The 21,631-nt window shown below is 47.3% G+C and overlaps 1 protein-coding gene across 2 annotated transcripts in view; it reads left to right on the top strand.

The window, feature by feature from the left end:
- Positions 1 to 16,072, top strand: part of PRKACB (protein kinase cAMP-activated catalytic subunit beta) — a 55,838-nt gene extending 39,766 nt beyond the window's left edge. For both annotated transcript variants that reach the window (XM_066597850.1, XM_066597849.1), the window contains exons 4-10: positions 1,791 to 1,889; positions 3,403 to 3,485; positions 3,556 to 3,682; positions 4,159 to 4,254; positions 6,995 to 7,117; positions 7,735 to 7,899; positions 13,412 to 16,072. In XM_066597850.1, the coding sequence (XP_066453947.1) occupies positions 1,791 to 1,889; positions 3,403 to 3,485; positions 3,556 to 3,682; positions 4,159 to 4,254; positions 6,995 to 7,117; positions 7,735 to 7,899; positions 13,412 to 13,537 (819 nt within the window). In that variant the 3' untranslated portion in view covers positions 13,538 to 16,072. The remainder of the gene's footprint in view (positions 1 to 1,790; positions 1,890 to 3,402; positions 3,486 to 3,555; positions 3,683 to 4,158; positions 4,255 to 6,994; positions 7,118 to 7,734; positions 7,900 to 13,411) is intronic.
- Positions 16,073 to 21,631: the final 5,559 nt, after the last annotated feature.

Genomic DNA, 21,631 nt, shown 5'->3' on the forward strand with positions numbered 1-21,631 from the left:
TGCCTAGAATTGCATTACAATACGCAATCCTATGCAGACGGCCGTGATTTGTCTGCGTGAAATCACGTGCAGAAAACAAACCGCGGCACGCTCTATTTCTGTGCGGGGCTCGCACAGCCCCACACAGAAACGTCACTCCCCGGCCGCCGGCTCTGCTCTGGGTATACGCCGGCAGCCGGCACATGAAAGAGCCGGAGCTGCGGGAGCGGGTGAGTCCGCGCTGCTCCCTGCAGGATCTTCTAGGTCGGGTCCCGCTGTGAGAATTCTCGCAGCCGAATCCGACCCGGCCGTCTGCAGGCGGCCTTATCTAACATCAATCGTATCTTAATAGGTGCCAACATTGCGCAATAGTCGATCACGTTGGAAACGGAGAATTTCATAAAACAAAAAACGAAGGAAATTCCTGTTTCTCTTGTAGTTTTGCATTAGAAACAAGTTCCAGATTATCAGGCTTTCTGAATGATCAGATTATTAGTAATTTGCATAGGAGACACTTGGGGGAGAGTTCACATGGCGGTACACGTTACTGGCCCCCAGGATCTCGCTCCGTCCTGTACCCTAATACACGGTGCCCGGCTGGCAGTGCACGTTACTGGCCCCCAGGATCTCGCTCCGTCCTGTACCCTAATGCACGGTGCCCGGCTGGCAGTGCACGTTACTGGCCCCCAGGATCTCGCTCCGTCCTGTACCCTAATGCACGGTGCCCGGCTGGCAGTGCACGTTACTGGCCCCCAGGATCTCGCTCCGTCCTGTACCCTAATACACGGTGCCCGGCTGGCAGTACACGTTACTGGCCCCCAGGATCTCGCTCCGTCCTGTACCCTAATGCACGGTGCCCGGCTGGCAGTGCACGTTACTGGCCCCCAGGATCTCGCTCCGTCCTGTACCCTAATACACGGTGCCTGGCTGGCAGTACACGTAACTGGCCCCCAGGATCTCGCTCCGTCCTGTACCCTAATACACGGTGCCCGGCTGGCAGTACACGTTACTGGCCCCCAGGATCTCGCTCCGTCCTGTACCCTAATACACGGTGCCCGGCTGGCAGTACACGTTACTGGCCCCCAGGATCTCGCTCCGTCCTGTACCCTAATACCCGGTGCCCGGCTGGCAATACACGTTACTGGCCCCCAGGATCTCGCTCCGTCCTGTACCCTAATACACGGTGCCCGGCTGGCAGTACACGTTACTGGCCCCCAGGATCTCGCTCCGCCCTGTACCCTAATACACGGTGCCCGGCTGGCAGTACACGTTACTGGCCCCCAGGATCTCGCTCCGTCCTGTACCCTAATACACGGTGCCCGGCTGGCAGTACACGTTACTGGCCCCCAGGATCTCGCTCCGTCCTGTACCCTAATACACGGTGCCCGGCTGGCAGTACACGTTACTGGCCCCCAGGATCTCGCTCCGTCCTGTACCCTAATACACGGTGCCCGGCTGGCAGTACACGTTACTGGCCCCCAGGATCTCGCTCCGTCCTGTACCCTAATACACGGTGCCCGGCTGGCAGTACACGTTACTGGCCCCCAGGATCTCGCTCCGTCCTGTACCCTAATACACGGTGCCCGGCTGGCAGTACACGTTACTGGCCCCCAGGATCTCGCTCCGTCCTGTACCCTAATACACGGTGCCTGGCTGGCAGTACACGTTACTGTTCCCCAGGATCTCGCTCCGTCCTGTACCCTAATACACGGTGCCCGGCTGGCAGTACACGTTACTGGCCCCCAGGATCTCGCTCCGCCCAGGCTTCAGTCTCTGATTTGGTTCTCACTCGGGATATTCCTTCTTTCCAGGTGGTGAAGCTGAAGCAGATAGAACACACCCTCAACGAGAAGAGGATATTACAAGCCGTCAACTTCCCCTTCCTGGTGAGGTTGGAGTATTCATTCAAGGTAAAGAAACCCGCGGGTACAGAGGGCGCTCGTTATCGGGTATCTGTAGCGCAATATGTTAAGGTGTCATTCTAGATGTGAATCTAATGCAAGAGCCTACAGATGGCTAGAGAGACTGCGAGTCATTAAGGGGATGTCTGAGACTGAACGATTAGCTGTCCTCAGAATAGGTGATCAGTAGTTCATCTGCAGGGGTCCATCGCTCAGGACCCCCACAATCAGCTGTTATCCGCTGTGTCAATGTTTGGTGCAGGAAGCTGACAGCTCTGTCCACACTACAGTGGCGCAGGCCGGTAATGCAGGTGCAGTTCAACCACGGCTGCTGCAATGTGTATGAAGCTGGCAGCAGGACAAATGACCCCAGCCAGGCAACCATCTTCAGGACCGCTCATTAATAGTTCAGACTCCTTTAGTATAAAGAGATGTTTTCTTTAGTGCATTCAGGGTTAAGTAAAAGTTATATTTACTTTTTATCTACAAATTGGTAAAATTACAGCGACCCCCAAATTTTGTGTAATCGTTTTTTACCACTTGGTGGTCGTTTTGAGTTTTTTTTTACACATTCTGAGCCCAATAACTTTGCTTTTCTATGAACGGGCATTTTACAGTTCCTGTTTTCTCCAGGGCGAGCTGCAGTTCCTATTGGTACTATTATGGAGTAGATGGCACTTTTTATTCAGTTTTTTTTTTTCTTTTTGAGTGTTTGGGTGACACAACAAAAACTGCAATTCTAGCTTTGCATATGGTGTTTTTTTTTTGTTTTTGTTTTTGTTTTTTTTTACTGCCATTACCATGCATGATAAATTACTTATGCTTTTTACCAGTTGTGCGTTTTTTTTTTAATATATTTTTTTCCAGTAGTTGAACTTTCTTATAATAAACGTTTTTGCAGGGACAGCAGGCCGGGCGATGAGTTGATGGGGATAGGTCATCAGTAAAAGCCCAGAATACCCCTTTAAGCCCTGACACCGTAACCCATGGCTAGTTTGGGAGTTTTTACAAGGCCTCCGATTATGTTGTGGCCAATGAGATGCTAGAGGAGCCGCCCCTCCCGCCAGCAGCTCGCCCCTCCCGCCAGCAGCTCGCCCCTCCCGCCAGCAGCTCGCCCCTCCCTCCTGGCGGCCCGTGACACGTTAACATGCAGAGCGTTACAATCTGTCCTGGTCACATGATGGACACGCTGGTTTGCCACACTACGGTTATCGGACCTTTCTGATCTCCTTTCCTAGAATGTTACAAGAAATGGAAATATCTGATAAACTGGCAAAAAAACAATCCACCTCTTAGAAGAAGTTGTCGTTTTACTGCAAAACTCTGCATGGTCACATCTAGGACATCTAGATGCAAGTGATCAGAGTTGTGGTGGGATTAGAGGAATGTCCCCCCCCTGTTTTTTCCCCCCACCACTGAGTGTAATTTTGGCAATTTCCTTCCCACCATTATCGGGGCGGCTCATGTTGCGCCTCTGAGATTCCGGCCTTGTATCTCATTCGTATCTTTGTCTTCCCTCCAGGACAACTCCAATTTATACATGGTTATGGAATATGTGCCTGGGGGCGAAATGTTCTCACATCTAAGAAGAATCGGCAGGTTCAGGTCAGTTCGCCGTCCGGATACGTTTGTCTGTGGGATTCCGCTGGTATCTAAACCCTCTGTTTCTTTACAGCGAGCCCCACGCACGGTTCTATGCAGCTCAGATAGTTTTAACATTCGAGTACCTCCATTCGTTAGACCTCATCTACAGAGATCTCAAGCCAGAAAATCTCTTAATCGACCAACAAGGATATATTCAGGTGAGTGGAGGCATTTATACTGCGTGTTTAATGGCAGACCTACAGTTACAGCAGACGTGCGCAATTAATCTAGCTCAGCTTTACACTGGCGATCTGTCTTAAAGGGGTTGGACATCAATAGTAGATGGGTGGCAGTCTGCTGCCCAGGACCTCTGTTGATCAGCTGTTTGCCAGGCCAGTGGCCTCATATGCTGGGCTGATTTCTACAGGAAGCAGCTCTGTTCTTTCTGCTGTGGCCAGGCTTGGTATTGCACCCATTCACTTGCAATACCAAGCCTGCCCATTGCAGTGAGAGCGGAGCTGTTTACTGTACAAGCACACCGGCCCAGAGTATAGCTTATCAGTGAGGGGCCCAGGCAGCAAACCCCTGCCAATCTACTATTGATGGTCTGTCCTAAGGATAGGCCATAAATAATTTACACCTGGACAACCCCTTTTAAGGACGGAAGTGCAGATATTAACATAATCTTTTGCAGGTCACAGACTTTGGGTTCGCCAAGCGAGTAAAGGGAAGAACTTGGACATTATGTGGAACTCCAGAATACTTGGCACCGGAAATTATTTTGAGCAAGGCAAGTAACAAGTAGCCGCACTCCATAGCCGCCAGTTCATTATTCCTGCAGGTTTAGGACACTTTCATGCTGCGTTTTGCAGTGTTCACCAGCCGCATGCTCCCGGGAAACCTCCAGGTACATCAGTCTTATCTTTAGGCACCCTCTGACCCAATAACGGTTAAATGGAAACCTCTGCCCTCCGCCGGGCTGCTGACGCCCATATACTGTTTGTTGTGGTTTTCCCTCTCTGTTGTATGCCATAACGCAGTGCTATTCCATAAAGTCACATGTGGCTGTACTCCGGTATCCGACGGTGGGGTCCCCCTCCAGACACCTTATGCAGAGGGTCACTACATTGTATATTCTCTCCCATGTATGTACTGTGCAAACGTCTCCGGCGTGTGGGGAAAATGCTGCAGTGTGAGAATGATTTCACAAATAGACGTGTTTTAAAGGTTTTTCTCAATTAACAAAATGCAAAGATGACTGAACAAGAGAAATGTAACCACATTAATATGGGGTGAGACGCCCTTCACCTTCACAACAGCATCAGTTCTTCTAGAAACACTTGCACACAGTTTTTGAAGGAACTCGGCAGGGAGGTTGTTCCAGACATCTTGGAGGACTAAGCATAGATCTTCTATGGATGTCTGCTCGCTCCAATCCTTCTGTCTCTTCATGTGATCCCAGACAGACTGAATGATGGTGAGATCAGAGCTCTATGGGGCCGTATCAGCACTTTCAGGACTCCTTGTTCTTCCTGACGCTGAAGATGGTTCTCAATTACATTGGCTGGATGTTGGGGGGGGGGGGGGGGGCGTTCTACTGCAGAATAAATTTGGAGCCAATCAGACACCTCCCTGTTGGTATTGTATGATGGATAAGTATCTGCCTGTATTTCTTACCATTGAGGACACCATTAGTCCTGACCGAATCCCCAACTCTATGTGCTGAAATGCAGCCCCAAAACTTGTTAGAAGCCTCCACCATGCTTCACTGCTGACTGCAGGCACTCGTTATTGTACTACTCTCCACCATGCATCACTGCTGCCTGCAGACACTCATTATTGTACCACTGACCACCATGTTTTACTGCTGCCTGCAGGCACTCGTTGTTGTACTGCTCTCTCCCATGCGTCACTGCTGCCTGCAGACACATTATTGTACCGCTAACCACCAGGCTTCACTGCTGCCTGCAGACACTCATTATTGTACCACACTCCACCATGCTTCACTGCTGCCTGCAGACACTCATTATTGTACCGCTCTCCACCATGCTTTACTGCTGCCTGCAGACACTCATTATTGTACCGCTCTCCACCATGCTTTACTACTGCCTGCAGACACATTATTGTACCACACTCCACCATGCCTCACCGCTGCCTATAGACACTCCTTATTGTACCACTGTCCACCATGCTTCAGTGTTGCCTGCAGACACTCATTATTGTACTGCTCTCCACCATGTTTCATTGCTGCCTGCAGACACTCATTATTGTACCGCTCTCCACCATGCTTTACTGCTGCCTGCAGACACTCATTATTGTACCGCTCTCCACCATGCTTTACTACTGCCTGCAGACACATTATTGTACCACACTCCACCATGCCTCACCGCTGCCTATAGACACTCCTTATTGTACCACTGTCCACCATGCTTCAGTGTTGCCTGCAGACACTCATTATTGTACTGCTCTCCACCATGCTTCATTGCTGCCTATAGACACTCCTTATTGTACCGCTCTCCCCCATGCTTCACTGCTGCCTGCAGACATTCATTATTGTACCGCTCTCCCCCATGCTTCATTGCTGCCTGCAGACACATTATTGTACCCTCTGTGAACAAACTGCCATCTGTTACAGCCAGCTATTTCCCATTGTGACTCCTCAGTCCGGAGCACCTGCTGCCATTTTTTTGCCCCCCAGTCCCTATGTTTTTGTGCATAGTTTTGTCTCTTGGCCTTGTTTCTATGTAGGTAACATGGCATTTTGGCACCAGTGCTTCCATGAGGACTACTTCTGGGCAGACTTCTCCGAACAGTAGATGTATGTATCTCGGTCCCACTGGTTGCTGCCAGCTCTGAGCTGTTGGCATTGCTGGACATCTTCTGATTTTTAAAAATAAGTAAACATGATGGGTCCTTCATCTGCTGCACTAAGTTTCCTTGGCCGGCCGCTGCGTCTGCGGTCCGCAACGTTGCCTGTTTGCGCTTTTCAAAGCGGCTTTAACAGCAAATCTTGAAGCCCCAGTCTGCTGTGATGTCTTTGCCGCGGAGAGACCTTCCTTATGCAGTGTAACTAACCATGTTGTATGACCTGTGACATGGAACTGTCTTCCACAACCTCACCTTTCTGTAGCAGAGTTTGGCTTCTGTTCACCTAATTTAAGGCTTCTATACAGCAGTTTGTTAATGACTGCTGATCATTATCACCTGCTTGATATAATTGGTTAATCGTACACCTGACTATAATCCTACAAAATCCCAGACTGTGTACTTGGAAGAACTGATGCTGTTGTGAAGGTAAAGGCGGTCTCACCAAATTTTGGTTTAGGTTTGTCTTTTGTTCACTCACTTAACAGTTTAATTGGTCAATTAACAAAATGCAAACACCTTTTTATTTTTGAAAGCTTTCCTAATTTGCAGCATTTTTTCTACAGTTGCCTAAAATGTGGGTTTTTGCAGCCTGAAGGGTTAACCTATTCTTGATGTAATCTACACGGTCTAGATATTTTATCTTGTGTTTTCTTTTCTTGTAGGGCTATAACAAGGCAGTCGACTGGTGGGCGTTAGGCGTGTTAATCTATGAAATGGCGGCAGGATATCCTCCATTTTTTGCTGATCAGCCCATACAGATATATGAAAAAATTGTTTCAGGAAAGGTAGGTTACCTCGGGCCAAATGACATTTTGGGAACATTTATCAAAACTGGTGGAAAGGAGAAGGGAACAAGGGCCTGTGGGAACCAATCAGATGCCACCGTTCATGTTTCTGTATCACTTTTTGATAAATTTCTCCCATTTAAAGAAGTTTTCCCACTAAAAACCTGAATTCCCTATTCACAGGATTGGGTTTAAATGTCTGCTTGGGGAACTAATCACTGGGACCCTGAGATATCCAGACTGGAGCTCCCAAATGTCCCATGTGACAGGGCTGTGCATGCTCAATCGTAGCTCCATTTATTTCATTGGGACGGTGGGAGAATGCCGAGCACATAGATCTCTACCCGTCCCACAGAAGTCAATGTTGCTGTGATCAAACATGTGCCCCACCACTCTAATGCAGGCGATTTGGTCTTGGGATCACAGAGTCCCAGTGGTCGGACGCCCAGCGATCAGACATATCCTGTTGAATTAACTTTTTTAGTAGGAAAGTCCATTTAGGACTGTTTGGTATTGTAGCTGTAGTTATATATTTGCGGTCCTATAGTGAATTGCAGAAGCTGCGATGGGCTCAGTATAGACAGAGAGGAAGTCTAATTACTTTTTCTCTTCCTCAGGTACGGTTTCCTTCCCACTTCAGTTCAGATCTTAAAGACTTACTAAGGAACTTGCTACAGGTAGATCTGACCAAACGATATGGGAATTTGAAGAACGGGGTCAACGACATTAAGAACCACAAGTGGTTTGCCACTACAGATTGGATTGCAATCTACCAGAGAAAGGTATTCCCACATTTATATCAGTCAGATGGTAAATGCCGCGTACACAAGTACAACCAACCATTTATATCGCTCAAATACGTCTTAAAGGGACAGTCAGCTCCCATAACTTGGTTATGGGCTCATAGGAGATGAATTACTGAGCCCAAGAATGGGATACTCTCCCTCCCCATCGTTCCCTTGCTGTCTGTTCTCAAACACTACTGCATGTATCCCACAGATAACATAGGCGCGAGTCCTCATGAGTGATCACCTCTGTAGTTTATAGGCTGCATGCAGTGATGGCTTTCAGAGTGAACAGCAGGGGAACGGGGGAGGAAGAGAAGTATTCTAAGTTTATGGGGCTCATTGGAGCCAATTCCCTTTAAGCAATAAGGGGACCTTCACCCTGGGTCAAAATCGTGTGAGATCTGTGCGTTGTGAGAAGCACGGATATGAAACCCCTTCTTTTGAATGAATGCAAACCAGAAACCAGCTCCTCTGCAGAAGTTCGTACACATGTACACGGACTGGCTGGAAACCACAACTGATGCACAGGAAAATGGAGAAGGTCCACTTGATCCATATTCCTGTGCATTCTTTTGAATGGGGTTATGTTTTCTTGCCTGACGATGCTTTGCAGGAAAGATAATAGCAGCATGTTCTACCTTTTTGCGATTATCGCCTGTTCTCAGTGGGGCCCCGTCAAAAGAGCGCTACAAAATTGCGATGTCGCACAGAAATTGTGTGAATATAGCTGCGATATCGCAGTTTTCTCGTGGCAGTATCACGGTCACCCATGTGAAAGAGTCCTTACAGACTTACAAAGGAATTTTATACACAAGCTGTCAAGTTTATTTCTGTACTCCGGTGATCACTGCAGCCAATCACTGGCCTAATTGGTATATGCCTTGAGACTACCGAGGCCAGTGATTGGCTGCCTTGGTACCGTCTATGCGGAATGTCATCACCGCAGCCAAGGTATATAGATGCCAGCAGAGAGGCCTGGAAGCACACAGCAGTGGCTATAGCCCGGTGTCTGTCATTCTCGGCTTTCTGTCCAGCTTTACTACATTTCAGCTACAACCCATAGTTACACAGATGCATTTCCCCGGCTCTCGTCTGTTAGCCAAAGTGGAAAGGGTAGCAGGGACCCCCTCGCTCCGGGGAACCTGACATTTCTGTGCATTACCTGTATTGGGGCTCCTTCACCCAGGAGGAATTATTCTGCCGGACGCAGCACAAATCTGCACGGCTACATGTGGGATTACAGGCAGACTTTTCAGTTTCTTTTTTTTTTTTTTTTAATGTATACAATAGGCGACTAAACCTTTTTTGCAATAGATTTTATCAGCCTCGGCCGCCTACAGACGGCTGGCTCGGAGAACTCTCGCAGCAGGATGGGAACCCGTGCCCCTGCAGAGACCTGTGGCTCACCCGCTCCCGGCGTCTCCTCTCTGCGCTGTATGCGGACTGCCGCCCAGCCGGTGCGTGCGCAGAGCGGAGCCGGCCCGTCACCACTGACATTTTTGTGTGGGCCTCCGCGAGACCCGCACAGCAATAGGCCATGCCACGGTTTTTTTTCCGCATGGGTTTTCACACGCACAAATCACGGCCGTCTGCCTAGGATTGCGTTTTGTAATGCAATCCTATGGCAGCGGGCATGGGCGAAAAATTCTGCGGGAAATCCCGCTGTGGCATTTCCGCCCGTGTGCAGGGGGCCTTCTCTGTACACTTCTTTTTTTTTTTTCTCTTCTAGCAGGGAATTGTCTAAAGCATTAAGGGGTTAAACCTAAACCTTGGTTGGATCCCCTTCCTGTAATCCCGTCTTTCTTCAACCCTCCTATAATAATATAACTTTTTTTCCATTGTAATACATTGAGGGGGAGGAGTCTGATTTCCATCGGGGGCTTCCTGAGCGCCGAGTTGGGGCTGTTTGTTCCGCCATCAAAGCACAATTTCATGGTGGCTTCGCTGCTGCTGTCGCAGCTAATTTCACCTGCGTGCAGCTGAGGCTCGTTTTATGGGTCAAATTAATATTCATGAGTGCAGCCCATTAGCCCACCAGAAGCAAGTCCTCAAATCAGGCCTCATGAATATTAATCATTAACCCTTTAACAACCTGATGTACAGTGGTGTCACGGAATTGTGGGGTTGGACAGCCGACTCCTACTCACAGCAGTTCTGACGGCATTTAAATGTCCCAATCCATGTTCGGAGGGTCCCGAATGCGCCGCCTTCTCCGCTATGAAATTGCGAGGTGCCAATCAGTTGGCATGGCGGAATGTGCTGCCATGATTGATTGCCTACCAAGGCATGCCTGTGGCATAGCTTGATAGACTGCCTGTCAGAACACGATATAGTGCAATACTTTTGGTACTGCATTGTACTGTATGAGCAATCAAATTATCACAAGCTCAGATCCCCCCTAATACAGACTAGAAGAAAATGTCAAAATGAGTAAACTTTTTTTTAATGGGAAAAAAATGGAAAAGTTTAAGGGGGAAAAAACCTTTTCCTGAATTTAGAATTAAAAAAAAAAAGAGAAAAAAACCTCCTATAAATATATTTGGTATCGCTACATCCGTAAATGTCTGATCTATCAGAGTACGGCATTAATGACTCCACATGGTGAACGTCATTAGAGAAAGCAGGCACCACGTCAGAACTGCGCTTTTTTTTTTTGATCATCCCAACTTTTTTTTTTTCTGATCACCATCGATCAGACCTTTATGGATGCAGCGACACCAAATGTGTTGTGATTTGTGATCATTTTTGAATTTATTTTTTTTTCCTCTCCTGTTAATTTTGGAAAAGGAGTTTTTATATTTTTTTTATAACATTTGTTTTGTTTCTAATCACTTGGCCTTTTTTCACACCTTGTTTGATCGCTCAGACCACGTTCAGACAGGCAGTCGATCAAGCCATACTATGAGTGCCTTGATGGGCAATCGGTCATGTTATCCCCGGGGGGCCTTCAGAAGACCTAAGGCTGCCATGGCAACTGAACGGCGCTTCTCAATCTGTTGGCTGACCATTTGTGAACACTGGGCCATTTAAAGGGTAAACAGCCATGATCAGCGTCAGTGCTGATCATCGCTGCTGCAGGTGGGCGTGTCGGCTGTTGGACAACCAGTAGCCATAAGCTGTATCTGCTCCCGATCCTGCTCCATACACCCCGGGCATAAGGATAGGATGTTCGTCCTGGGGTGACACACCGATGTGAACAAGCCCTCATCAGCTGCTATTGAGATAAACCTCCCTTTGAAATGTTCTTGTTTTTTGGGGGTCTTCTTTTCTTACCTGGATCAGCACAGTTACTGCGATAACAACAGGTTTTTAGAGATTTTTATTTCTTACTGCCTTTAAAGTGCTGAACAATTGATTCTGCATCGCCGCCTCTGAGGGTCTACCCACTCTGAGGGGTCTACTTAGTGGGAAGAGTTGTAGTTTTTGTTGCTGCCGTTTGAGGTGACTTATTGGATTTGCTTTCTATTGCGATCTTTCTGGGAGGCAAACAAAAGAAAAACTGCAATTGTGGCGTTGGGTTTTAAAATTATTTTTACTTTGTTCACCGTGTCAGATAAGTAACAAAATACTTTGATTTTCTGGGTCGTTGAGGACGTAGTAATACTGATTATGGGCTGCTTTTTTTAAAATTGCTTTGGCATTTTATCAATTTTCAAAGGATTTTTGTGAATTTTCCTTTTGTGTGTTTTTTTATTTCTTTTTTTTTTTTTTTTTTAAGCTTAAACTTCATTGAACTTCTTACACAATTTTTTAGCTCCTGAAGGGGACTTGAAAATGTGCTTGTTCACTCAGTAGAAGGTACTACATAATTAATGATGTGTACTATGTCTCTGACAGCGGCCTCCGCCAAAGTCTAATAGGCTGTGTTACATAGCAGACATGGAGGTCTTTGTTAGACTTCTGGCTGCTATGAGTATCCACTGGTACTTTCCAATTGTACTATGGGGTGCCAAGGCGTAACAGAACTACACCCCACTTGACAGTCACTAAGGGGTTAAAGGGAAGCAGTCACCTCCCTACAGCACCATAAGCTAAGGGCCCATTTACACACAGATGACCGCTCAAAAGATGGCTTTTGAGTGATCATTTTGCATAAACTACTAATTGTTACTACTGCCTATTAATACCAATTAGTAGCATAAGCAATGCATGTGAGCCGCCGGGACTATATTCAGAGAACAGCAAGTGGTCTGTTCTCTGAATATATTCCTTTTGTTCTGCTGCAGGGCTGACAGCTGAGACAATGTTATCAGCGCTCACGCTGTGTTCTCAGTGGGGGAGTCCCTGCTATCAGCTCTTCTGGCCAACAGTGGATTTTATGCCAAACTGAAAATCATCGTTCAGCAGAAAAGTGAAAGATGGGCACATTTACACACAACGATTATTGCTCAAAGATGGCTTCTGCGCGACTTTTGAGCGATAATCGTTGTGTATAAAAGGGCCTTAAGTTATGGTGGTGTTGGGGCGGGTGATGAAGAGCTGGGGAATGTGTGTGTTCTTAGTTTTTGGGTGTTTTTTTTACCATCCTACTTCCTTGCTCTGCTATTCCTCCGATCTCACCTGCTTAAGTCCGCACGCCGCAGGAAAACTGACACTTTTCTGACTGCCGTGCGTGCCAAAGACTGTTCTGGGAAAGCGCACACGGCCATCTGAAAAGTCAGATTTCTCTGCGGTGCGCACCATGACTTGGCTTTAAAGGGAACCTACAGTACCATAAACTACCTACCAGGAGGTGGCACTGCAGAGGCATTGTACCATCTCCAGTTTGCATAGAACATTTCCCAGGGAGCATTGCAGGACTTGTATCTCCTCACACCTGCTTGGCTTTCTCATAAGGAGAATCCATACTCTCCAACAGATGCTTTGGTGAAACCATTGCACTGCTGGATGCGTTCTGTCAAGGCTTATAGCGGGTTTGTAATATGATCTGAAACCTTCACTGGGGGGCACTTTATTGGTGAGACTCTTGTATTATCTGTAGGCGTCTGCAGGAGGTAAAGGGCTGTCAGGGGGAGCTTACGGCAAGCGCTCTCTGCTGCCGACGGAGCTTACTGCAGCTCGCAGCCGTCCGATTGGGAGTGTAGAGAAACAAACAATACACCGTGTAACTATTGTAAGCTTTGGCAGATTGTTGCCATTTTCAATGAGGCCGATTGGTAACCTAATAACATAGTATGTTGGGCCGAATGAAGGCAATGCCCATATAGTTCAGCTTGTTTAAACCCCCCTTTGTTGGTCCAGAGGAAGGCAAAAAAAGACATACCGATTTTGTCTTCTGTGCTACATAGTCCATTGTGACAATCTACACCTTCTTAACATAAGGTTAACGGTCCGCCGCGCTCTCATTGTGGCAGGTCAGCTTGATCCGCTACACGTGGGAAAGTTTTTGAAAAACTCTGAATCCCCACAGCGGATCTGTGGCCCCTCCATCCTGTCTGAACGTCACCAGATGCCGCCTGGTCTGTTATGGTCTGACACTGATTGTTTCCCCTTTTTTGGCCCGCAGGTGGAAGCTCCGTTCATACCAAAGTGCAGAGGGCCAGGAGACACCAGCAACTTCGACGACTACGAGGAGGAGGACATCCGCGTGTCTCTCACCGAGAAATGTGCAAAAGAATTTGCTGACTTTTAGGGCGAGGCGTGTTGGGACGACAATGCCATCAGGGCTCACATTTTTGGGATCTTTGCACTCTGTTTTCAGATGGGGTGGAGCTGAAAAAAAAAAACCATCTTATGTCAAGAGTTACCTAGTTCCTTCATTCCGCTGACTGAAGTCTAGAGCGCCATCTTCCATGCGTGCACTTTGCACCAACCCTTCTACCCGGCACGGCAGAGCTGTCTGTGCCGTAACGCAGAATACTAGACCACTGATCTTGTTTTTGTTTTTTTCCTGTCTTGTATGTTTTTTCCTTCCACGTTCACAGTTTTTAAGTAGCATTTTACCCGATTACACTCCCTTTTATTTTCATACTGTGTTGTGTGTGACCGCTATGGGAGATGTTGCACTTAGTAACGTATAGAATGCAGAACTCGTTGCCTCCAGTCTGTGCCACTGTAAAGAATTTTTTATTTTTTTTTCCCCATCACTTTTCGCCGCAGGTCCAAGTTATTTTTTATTGACCTTTTTATTGTACGAACTAATAGTCTAGGGCCGTGCATCTGCCGACATCTTAATATCGTTCATGAGATCGATCTTTACTAGGTGGATCTACATTGGAGTGCAACAATTTGATTAGCTAGGCCTCCCCCGTGCCTTGGTTTTTGTTTGGGTTTTTTGTTTTTGTTGTTGCTTGTGACCTTTTTTTTTTCTTTTTTTATTCCACCCTCCGTGTTCACTTTTTTTTTTTTTAATCTTTTGGCAGACTCTTCTCGTTACCGGACGAGGCAGCATATGGTGTTGGCACGTCTCCGGGTGACATCCAGCTGCCCTTGTCTTCTCCAAGTATTTCATTGCTGACCTAACGTTGAGTTTTAACCGCGCCGCCACCTCTTAAAATTCCAGTCAGTATTTTTTTTTTTTTTTTAACCGGAACGTAATAAATAAAATGTGACAACACGATGACTCTGTAACCAGCTTTGTTTTTGGGCACCCCCCGCCCCCACCCTTCTCACCCAAAGAACGGCTGGTAATGATCAGGCACCACGACTGGCTAAAAAGGTTCAACATTTCAGCTACATTACGATAACTCTCGCTGTCCCCCTTTTTGAAGTTGCTGCCACATTTTATTTTGGTATACTATATTAGTAAATTGAGGGTAAAGTGCTGCCAGCAACAGTACTTTCGTTCCCGAGAAGAGGCGACCGCTGGAAGTTGCCAGAGTGTGTAAACTTTTTTTTTTTCCTATGTTTTTGGTGGTTGTTTACAACCCATTTCGTGTAACACACCGTGAAGCGCATTGTTTTATGCCACGTTGGACTAGGCGGCTGTACAGGTAGTATTACGACCCAGTCTTGTCTTATTAAGGACTCTCGCCGCCTCTTGTGTATAATTTTTTTTCTTTGACCCCCTCCATCAGATGAAGTGTTTGTGTCTCCCTCCACTTTATGGTTTCTGCTTGTCCATTAAATTTCTTGTTTGTACACGTCTACATCTATATAAATATATATATATATATCTCAGTGACCTGTCTTAAAACAGCACACCGTTTCAAATAAACTTTAGTCTCATGTTCCGATCCATCTACATGCACAACGAGGACGAATTGTTTTTATTCTTGGGGATATAATGTACATATCTCCGTCTATTGTATTTGTTCAAACGCCGGGAGATTTCGATCCACTGGCGTTGCTTCCTTTTTAATATGTTTAAAGGGGTTGTCCCAATTCTCCCGCAGGAAGCAGACCGCTCCATACGTTGCGCAGCGGCCTAGTTTTGGTATCGGATTGAGTCCTATTCACTTCACTAGGATTCAGCCTGCAGTACCAACCTGGGCCACTGTGCAATGTACAGAGCTGCAGCAAAACTATTCGAAATGGGACAACCCCTTTTTAAAGGGCCAGCTGCAGCCTGTGGTTCTCCAGTTGTTTGTAATCCACATCCCAGCATGCCATTGGCTTCTACTGAGGCTTGTAGTTACCCCAACAGCTGTAGAGCGCACACAGGTTGCTGCTGCCACATTTAAAGTGTAGCTCTTGCCTACTAATGTTCGAGGCAGGCAATATGGTTGTTGGGCTGACGTAGAAATGGCATTGGTTTGCTATGGACCAGTGTCGCCGGGCGTCGTGATGGTCTCCAGTTGGCTGCCTGCACATTGCGTAGACGACCGATTTTACACTTTAAGACCTTTTATAACCAACTCAGAGATGTACACGTCGACGCTGTGTATATATGTGTCTTTAGGTTGGCGAGCGTTTTTTGCACAGAGCTGTAACGAGGGGAGCATCGCAGTCTTTGTCCGCTCTTACTGACATTATGTGCAAGAAGATAAGAATAAGATACTTTGCTGTAGCAAATTTTATGTAACAAATCTATATATACGTCACAATAAATTTAAACCGATTCTTTGTATGAAAAGCAAACAATGTTACAATCTTTTGTATTTCCTTTAGACTGAGGACATGCTGTTTGTATGCTGGTTGTATGCGATCAATTATACAGTAACTTTGTTGTCGTTTATGAACTTAAAAACAAAAAAAAAGATTTTAATAAATGCTGGAGATCACATAATCCACTGGTCGGTATCGCAGGATCTGCTTGTTTACCTTCAGGGGGGAATTATTAGACCTACTGGGGGACGGGACCAAATCCACTGCAGATGACGGATGCGGGGGGCATCGACGGAAAGTGCAGAATCTGCTCTCTTATCCACATGAAGTCTCTGCTTTTAAAAAGGGTTGTCTGCCCATTGTCTTCACTGCTACTCCGGATAGGACCCCCCATGCATCCGCTGATCGACCGGCTATAAGCGGACAGGGAGGAAGTGCGGATGCAGGCTTCACTCCTATTGAAATCCATGGGAGAGCCGTGTTGCTGCAGCGCTTCCTGCTGCTTTGCTGGTCAGGACTGGATGAGACATAGCGGGACTGCTTTACCGTTGACTTCAGCGGGAGTAAAGCCTGCACCTGCACTTCCTGTGCTGACGGCTAATACATAGTAACATAGTATCTAAGGCCGAATGAAGACAGTGTCCATCTAGTACAGCTTGTTATCCTCCTGTCTTGTTGATCCAGAGGAAGGCAAGAAAAAACCAAGAGCAGAAGCCAAATAGCCCTTTTGGGGGAAAAAATCCTTCCCTAATGGCAATCAGACTGTTCCCTGGACCAACCCCTAATAGTTCCTACCTGCCTGTATACCCGGATTAACAATTAACCTAAGATTTATATCCTGTAATATCCTTCCGCTCCAGAAAGACATCAAGTCCCCTTTTAAACTCCTCTATGGATTTTGCCATCACCACTTCCTCAGGCAGAGAGTTCCACAGTCTCACTGCTCTTACTGTAAAGAACCCCCTTCTGTGTTGGTGATGAAACCTGCTTTCTTCTAGACGAAGCGGATGCCCTCTTGTTACCGTCGCAGTCCTGGGTAGAAACAGATCATGGGAGAGATCCTTGTATTGTCCCCTCATGGATTTATTTGATCACCCCTTAGCCGTCTTTTTCCCGGGGTGAATAATCCCAGTTTTGGTGCCTTTCGGGGTATTCCAGTCCCGTCATTCCATGTATTAGTTTAGTCTCTCTTCTTTGAACCCCCTCAAGCACTGTGACATCTTTCCTAAGCATCGGTGACCTGAACTGTGCGCAGTATTCCATGTGGGGCCTGACTAGTGCCTTATATAGTGGGAGGATAATGTTCTCGTCCTTCGCCCCTATACCACTTTTAAGGGACCCCAAGACTTTATTTGCCTTTGCAGCAGCTGACTGGCATTGGTTGCTCCAGTTTAGTCTACTATCCACTAATACCCCCAGGTCCTTTTCCATCTCACTTTTCCCTAGCAGTACCCCATTTAGTGTATATTGGTGACCTCCGTTTCTCCTGCCCATGTGCAGAACCTTACATTTATCAACATTGAACTTCATTTGCCATTTTTCTGCCCAAGCCCCCGGCTTATCTCGGTCAGTTTGCAGTCGTGCATAATGACAACGCCTGGCCTGCTGCATGGACCGCAGGCCGGTTAATGGATGGGGTTCCTGACCAGTGGACCCCTGTCTGTCAACTACTCGTGGCCTATCCAGGGGGGTAGATCAAAAGGCAGATGGCATCTGTTAAAGGGGTTGTCCTTACCCAGACCTGCAGTGTTGTGGCCTTACCTTCCAGCTCGGTTCCAATATTTCTGCTCTCTGTGCCGATGCGTCATTGCAGAGCGGAGGAAGTGGAGGGCAGACAGAGTGCCTCAGGTTTGTGGGCTTCAAAGCAGGCAAAGAAAGTGTAGAAGGCCTTTCACACGGCTGAGAAAATCGTTCGAGATTTGTGCGTTACGAGATGCATGTCTCGCGCAAATCGGCCCGATTTTTTTTTTTTTTAAATGCAGTCATATACACAGAAGTGATTTTGTATTTTTTTCCTTTAAACCCTCGCCGCAGTGCAGGAACAAAATTGTGGCATGTCCCATCTTTGGGCGTTCCCTCAGACGTCTCGCCCGTCCTTTTCAATAGGGCCAGAAAACATTGCACTGTGTAAACAATGGGAATCACTTGCCATGGCTGATTGCAACATCCCAAAAGTGATGGGAGGTGTTTTTGACGCAGAACCCCCTTGCATCCGCAGGGGCATCATATGTGCACCAGCGATAGTTGGCTGAGTTTCACGGCCCCGTATCGTGCTTGCCCATGTGAAAGTAGCCTAAGACTAATCAGCAGATAGGTGCTGCTGTCCTAGGACACTGGCTGACCCTGGGTCATATTGGCTTAGCTATATGGGATGGAGAAGGGTAGGAGATCTAGGTTTTGGTGCAACATGTTGTTGGGCATCAGATGGAGACTGAATGGAGTTGATAAAAATTTGGTGTTTTAGAAATGCACTTTATTCATAAGTAGCAGGTAATGTGTTTCAGCGTCTGCAGACCCCTTCATCAGCGTGCAGATCATACAAACTCCTCAGTCCAGCTATGTGATTAATGACTGATGGGTTCTGCCTAGATCTGTCTTCTCCATTCTATATCTTTGCAGAGGGATGATTTATTGACTCCTTTTCATAATTAAGCAAGCCCCTTCTGTCTCTCCACTGACAATTCAATTCACAGTGCAATCTGTGGCAAATCGCCACAAAAGAAGTGATGCGTGAGATCGGCCGTAGATACGGATTTAGTGCAGAATACGCCATAAAAATCTATAGTAAATTCACCCCTTTAAATGAGTTCCCCAGCTTCATAAATGTGAAGGGTGGGATGAGCCATCAATATCTGAACAGTGGCAGGCTTTCTCTTGGCATCACTGGTGCCAATCAGCTGCTGGAAGGAGCGCCTGTCGCCTTCATTGTTTGCGCCTGGCGATTGTCTGCTGCTGACTTCTCCTGAGCAGTGGTGATCGGACTGTCAGAGATCATAAACCCCTAAGGACCGAGTGCAGTAAACATACAGAGCTTGGTCCTGGGCTTTACACCCCACCAATAGAAGTTCGGCGCCGGGATTAAAGCCTCTGCTCCGGCAATCAAGCAGGTCGGGTCCTCGGCTCACTCAATGAGCGCTATGTACTAATGAGGGAAAGTAGAAGTATTACTTCTGCTCTTCAGCCTGGCCATCATGTGACTGCTGGAAGCCTCCTGTCACAGCAGAGCTGCAGGGTCCTACAGAACCCGGTAAGCTCTCGTATTGTCACTACAGGGGGATGGTTTTACCTATAACTTGGGCTCCTATGGACGCCGCAGCTACCGTGGAACAGTATGAGGGGAAAAAAGCCAATGTGAATGACCCCCGGGGGTCTTATATGATGTCATGGGGGGCATAGATGGTAGAAAAAAAACTTACAACAATAAGTTAAAAAAAAAGATAAAATAAAAATCTATGCATAAAATAAAAATGGCCGATGCCAACCACAACCATCGCCGTACGCAACCTGTAATCCAAAACGATACAAACTATTATATATCAAATCACATCTGAAACAAAGTGACAATCCCATTCCCGTACCTTTTTACTTTTTTAGTGGAAATATGCTAATTTTAAAAACAAACCTTTACATTTTGAAAAAATCTGTTTTACCCTCAATAAAACTAAAAAAAGGGAAAAAATAGTCAATTAAAAACGACATTTAAAAAAAAAAAAAAAATAGCCCTATGGCTAGCTTGACATTGGTGAGTGCGATAGTGAGCTTGGCAGTATGCGCTGTCCCCGCGGGTGCATGGCGGTTTTATGTCAACACTGCTTGGCATCACTTTGGGGAGTAGCGATCCTCCATCTCTCCCTGCCGGAGGATCGTAGAGTTTCTCCCATTATTTTCAACAGGGAAACCTTGCAGCGCGCCGCGTGCACTTAGATGTGGTGTGATGCTGCCGCCGGCCACGGTGCGGACAATGGGAGGTGACGGCACGGCCACAGATAGGAGTTGCTGCAATCTGTTTTCTGCATCACTGTGCCATGCGGGAAAACATTGCTCATGTGTATCCAAAAGGATGGGGCTCATATTTGTGTGTCTCGCAATGCATAAATCAATAGAAACTAATAGCTGCGGGAAACACGGCAGAAATCCGTCCGTGGGAATGAGCCCTGAAACCCAAATAACCAAAATTAACCTTGATCCCCAAATAGGATGAAACCTGCTAATGAGTGTACGGAGCCCCTCCCCCTGTAGAACACCTTTCATCACATTGACTCTTGATACTTAGTCGGTCGGCCTTCAGGGGGCGACACTTCTCCATGGGTGCGCCAATGACTTGGATGGCACCTTTAACGCTACACCTGGACCTTTGGAAAGACCTCATTTATGGATTGGCACAGTTAGATGGCGCTGCAGCGTATGGTTATTTGTACGGTATTGTATATCATACAGTAAGTCCTGCAGGAAGGAGCCCATAGCCGGTAAGTACGCCCCGGTACTATGAGGCCGCGCTCGCACACTTGGGATTATGGCAGGATTTAGGCCGCCATCACACGGGCGTATTGTCATTGTGCGCCACATGATGCCAGTAGCCCGTTGGTTACTGCTGGGTTGCGCACACAAGTATGTTGTGTTTTTTTGTGTGTATTACTCGTGCAAAAAAAAAAGGAATTTGCGCTATTTTGGCGAGTCTGCAAGTTATTGCGTGTTCTGCGGCTCACACCGTCATGGGAGCGCGGCCTTAGCTGCAGATCTATAAGATTTGCGCCATGTTGTTGTGGTCTTACGCTGCTCACTGGCATCGCCCACATTCATGTATGTATATAGTCAGGGGGATAGCGGGGCACAGAAGCAGGGTCTCCCGGGTCCATTCACTTATGTAGGTGTTTTAGGATCATCAGTTACTCCTCCTGGCAGAGGGACGCCGCCACCAGATTACTGAAATAGCCAACGTCTGCTAGGGGCGATCTGCCGGAAACTACAACTCCCAGCATGCCCTGACAGCCATAATAGCTGCCAGCTGTGGCCGTTGGGGTAGATGCAGACGTTAAGCGGTAGATCTGAAAATACACAATGGCCTGTCCACGGGCAGATCAGAGCCCGCTGCGGAATCCGCCCCTGCCCGCAGCCGAGGGCGCTGCTTACCCTTCCCAGTCTTCTATTTTCTTCACTGCAAATGTGGAGTTTTTTTTTTAAATTAAACTCGTGGAATTCGCGGTCCATCCGAAATTAAATTGCGGATGGGCCGCGGATCAGATGGCTTCCATTGACTTTAATGGACGCTGTCCGTGTTGGGGTCGCACTGAAATGGAGCACGCTTTAATTCAGCTGCGAACGCCCCTGTTTCGCTATGGGCAGCGTGATGCACAGATTCCGCAATTCAATGCTGGCAGCCGTAACGCGCCACTCTGCACCCTGCGGCACGGCGGACGTATTCACACCGAGAGGCCCATAAATCGCACGTAAAAGAAGCCATTATTATTCTGCGCAGGGATGCCTCCGTGTCCGGCAATATCTCCCATAAGCTTCTACCGAACCGTATAAAATCGTGTTGCGCTCCCAAGTTGTGCGGAGGACCAGCGAACGCGGCGCACTTTTTCTATTCTTGCTATTGAAACAGCGAGTAATTTTTAAGCATCGGTTGACGAGCACGGGCGGCGATCTCACATAATACATCACCCTCACAGGGCCGCAGGTGTGATGGCAGACTGAGAGAAGGCTGGTGTGGGACTACAACTCCCAGCATGCCGGCAGT

Source organism: Eleutherodactylus coqui, chromosome 3 (genome assembly GCF_035609145.1).
Source record: "Eleutherodactylus coqui strain aEleCoq1 chromosome 3, aEleCoq1.hap1, whole genome shotgun sequence".
NCBI classification, from domain to species: domain Eukaryota; kingdom Metazoa; phylum Chordata; class Amphibia; order Anura; family Eleutherodactylidae; genus Eleutherodactylus; species Eleutherodactylus coqui.